At 34.8% G+C, this 3,083-nt stretch overlaps 1 protein-coding gene across 3 annotated transcripts in view; it reads left to right on the forward strand.

The window, feature by feature from the left end:
- LOC105161344 (ras-related protein RABC2a) overlaps window positions 1–2,929 on the forward strand; it is a 3,887-nt gene extending 958 nt beyond the window's left edge. The window contains exons 2-6 of one of the 3 annotated variants that reach the window (XM_011078994.2): window positions 339–374; window positions 548–613; window positions 1,095–1,216; window positions 1,970–2,098; window positions 2,480–2,929. In XM_011078994.2, the coding sequence (XP_011077296.1) occupies window positions 339–374; window positions 548–613; window positions 1,095–1,216; window positions 1,970–2,098; window positions 2,480–2,590 (464 nt within the window). In that variant the 3' untranslated portion in view covers window positions 2,591–2,929. Of the gene's footprint in view, window positions 1–338; window positions 408–547; window positions 614–1,094; window positions 1,217–1,969; window positions 2,099–2,479 lie in introns of all 3 variants that reach the window. The other 2 variants (XM_011078993.2, XM_011078995.2) reach the window with 2 other exon arrangements.

A 3,083-nucleotide genomic window follows, 5' to 3' on the forward strand; every position in this document is an offset into this window, starting at 1 on the left:
TTATCTGCGGTGACGTTTCAGCTTCTGGCAAATACAAATAAAAATTGCTAGCTGAGTATATGATGTACGAATCTCCTGAGACAGCCATTTTTTCAAGTTATAGTTCAATATCTCAACTATTATATGAAAGGCACCTAAGAAGTTGTTCACTTGCTTTAATGTCTTTTAGCTCAATGGATATATTGATTGCTTCTGTTACACAATACTTCCTAGTTTCAATTTTTAGTTTATAATATTTCATTATTTTCTATCGTATCCTTTCAGGTTTCTGAAATGTTTAATCGACAAGCAATGTGTTCTTTTTACATTTGTCTCCCTCTTTATTATTCAATTACTAGGTGTTGACTTTAAGATAAAGCTGCTCGCAGTTGGAGGTAAAAGACTAAAGCTTACAATTTGGGACACAGGCACGAACTTTAATCTTCACTGTTTTTGTCCCCTTGAATAGGAACTGAGGAATTCTAGTTGTCCTTATTAAGCTTGAGGAATATGTAGGATGTTTTATAAGTTCTTCTAGGTAATGGTGAATTTCTGATGTTGTTTGCAGCTGGACAAGAGAGGTTCAGGACGTTGACAAGCTCATATTATAGAGGTGCCCAGGGGATCGTTCTCGGTAAACCCATGACACAAGAAGAAGTCACTTATCTTGCTGAACTGTCTTCTGTAGATCAGTACTTAAAATAGTTGATAGATCTTACCAGAATATTGCCTTTAACCATGGAAAACAGTTGGTTAGAAGTAACAAAAGTTCATTTCCCTTGATCATGAAATTCACATTAGGATTCTACTTCAATCATTTTTGACCCATTTGGAAATTCTTAACACTTATAGTTTGGTTGGAGCATGCAGAAATCACAACTAGAACAAGTAAGCACTAACTTCATCACTTTCCACCTGTATCAAGCCAAATTAATATTAAACATTTGAACTAAAAAGAAATGAACTAGGTGAAAAGAATTGACATTAATTTCAACCTACTACTTTTTCCCAATGAATGAAGTTCTTAATCATTTTACTGACATTTTATTGAAAAATAAACATCTAGCTTTAACGTCTGCTGGTGTTCATCGGTCAACTTTCTGTATGATCTGCAGTTTATGATGTGACAAAGAGAGATACTTTCACAAACTTATCTGATGTGTGGGCGAAAGAACTGGAATTATACTCAACCAATCAGGATTGCATTAGGATGCTCGTTGGAAATAAAGTTGATAGAGTAAGTTCTAGTCGCCCTTTCTTTCTTCCTTCACCATTTCCATTGCTTGCAAAATCTGATCAGGACCACCAACTTTTGTGAAACATGATAATGTCAATATATGTTGTTTTCATCTCTTCCCTGTAGCTAGTGGTAATGATGCATTACATTACATTCTAGGAAATACACATAGACTGATACTCCGACGCTGGTGTATGACCCGTATAGATATCAATTAACCGAAAGTTAAACAATTGTATACTTTTGGTGGACAGACATCGGTAATTTTCTTCTCCCTTGTTCAAATAGAACACATTCTAACAGGTTCTGTTTTTTCATATTTTGCATATTATCTGTTTGTTGCTAACTGGGCAGTGCAATAGGCAGGTCTTTTTGTTATTTATTATAAAGTATTCTTGGTATTCCTGTTGAACATTATTTAAAGGGACACTTTACTCATTACAACTAAATGGATTGCTCTCAATATTATAATAACTACGATTTAAAAATCATGACAGATCAATACACTCTATTAATGTCGTACAAAACCAACGTGAAAAAATATATTCCAAGATTTATATATTAATATTTTGGCCTTATAAAATAATATCAGATAGCCGTTGTACAGTTATCCACCGTAGTTTTTAACTTTTGGACATAATAATTAATTATGATCATATTTCTTCTGAGTGTTCAGGTGTTACTTAAATCATTTCTGTTTTCATCGTGTTTCTTCATTATCCGATGGTTTTCTCGACATTCCTACTGTTCCAGGAATCTGAACGAGTTGTGAGTAGAGAAGAAGGGATGGCCCTAGCTGAAGAGCTTGGATGTTTATTTCTTGAATGTAGTGCTAAAACCCGAGAAAATGTGGAGCAATGTTTTGAAGAGCTTGCTTTGAAGGTACCAACATTACTTTGTTGCCCTATATTAGGCTCTAATTCATCATAACCGTGAGGCTCTCATATCATCATGTTTTAGACGATGTTATAGCGAAAGCCAATTATACAAGCAGGATCCTACAAATGACGGTTTCAAACTGCAACTTGGTTAAAAACTTTTTAAAAAAAATATTTTTTTTATTCGAGCCGCGGTTAGAAACCGGGACTCGTAATATGAAATTAAATATTAAAATAAATTATATTTATTTTTTATTAATAAAAAAATAATTAACCCTCATATTCCATGTCAAGTTTTATTTCAATTATTTTTACCTTAGCATTCTTGTGTCTCTGGAGCAAGAGAGAATTTATAGCCACATCAACAAAATTACCCTTTTTTCAGATAATGGAAATGCCCAGACTCATTGAAAAAGGTTCGACGGTTTTGAAGAGAAATATCTCAAAACAGAAGCAAGAACATCAGAGACCTCCTACCGGTGGTTGTTGCTCATAATCCCCGTTAGTAGAGGCCAAATGTCAAACTAGACATCACACGCATTCCAATGGAGAGAGAGTTTTCACCTAAATTCATACAATGTGTAAATGATAGTCTATTCCAGTTTTGCCCTGCTTCTGTTATTCTTGAGTTGCCTCAGGTACATGTCCTACCACCGTTTTTGCTGCTGCTGCTTCCAGTAAAATCTGAATGCTCGTGTAAAGTTTGTTTCTTGTTCCTGTATTTTATTGAGAATCCACCTAAATTCTTAGAAAAATGCTAGGTGTTTTTTTCCTCACCTAATTGTTATTATACTGTGTTATCTGCTTATCAAAGTCAAGATTTTTCTGTTTGTTACATCAGCGGATAACGAAGTACCAGCTCTTTCTGAAAGCTGCATCCATTTGCCAGTTAGGAGTATGCTATCACACCATGCTAATATCCAAAGTCCTCATGCCGCGCGACCTCATCTCATCAAAATGAGTTCAGACCACTACTCCAAAGTGAATGC

The sequence above is a fragment of the Sesamum indicum genome, linkage group LG5 (assembly GCF_000512975.1).
Source record: "Sesamum indicum cultivar Zhongzhi No. 13 linkage group LG5, S_indicum_v1.0, whole genome shotgun sequence".
Lineage (NCBI taxonomy): Eukaryota > Viridiplantae > Streptophyta > Magnoliopsida > Lamiales > Pedaliaceae > Sesamum > Sesamum indicum.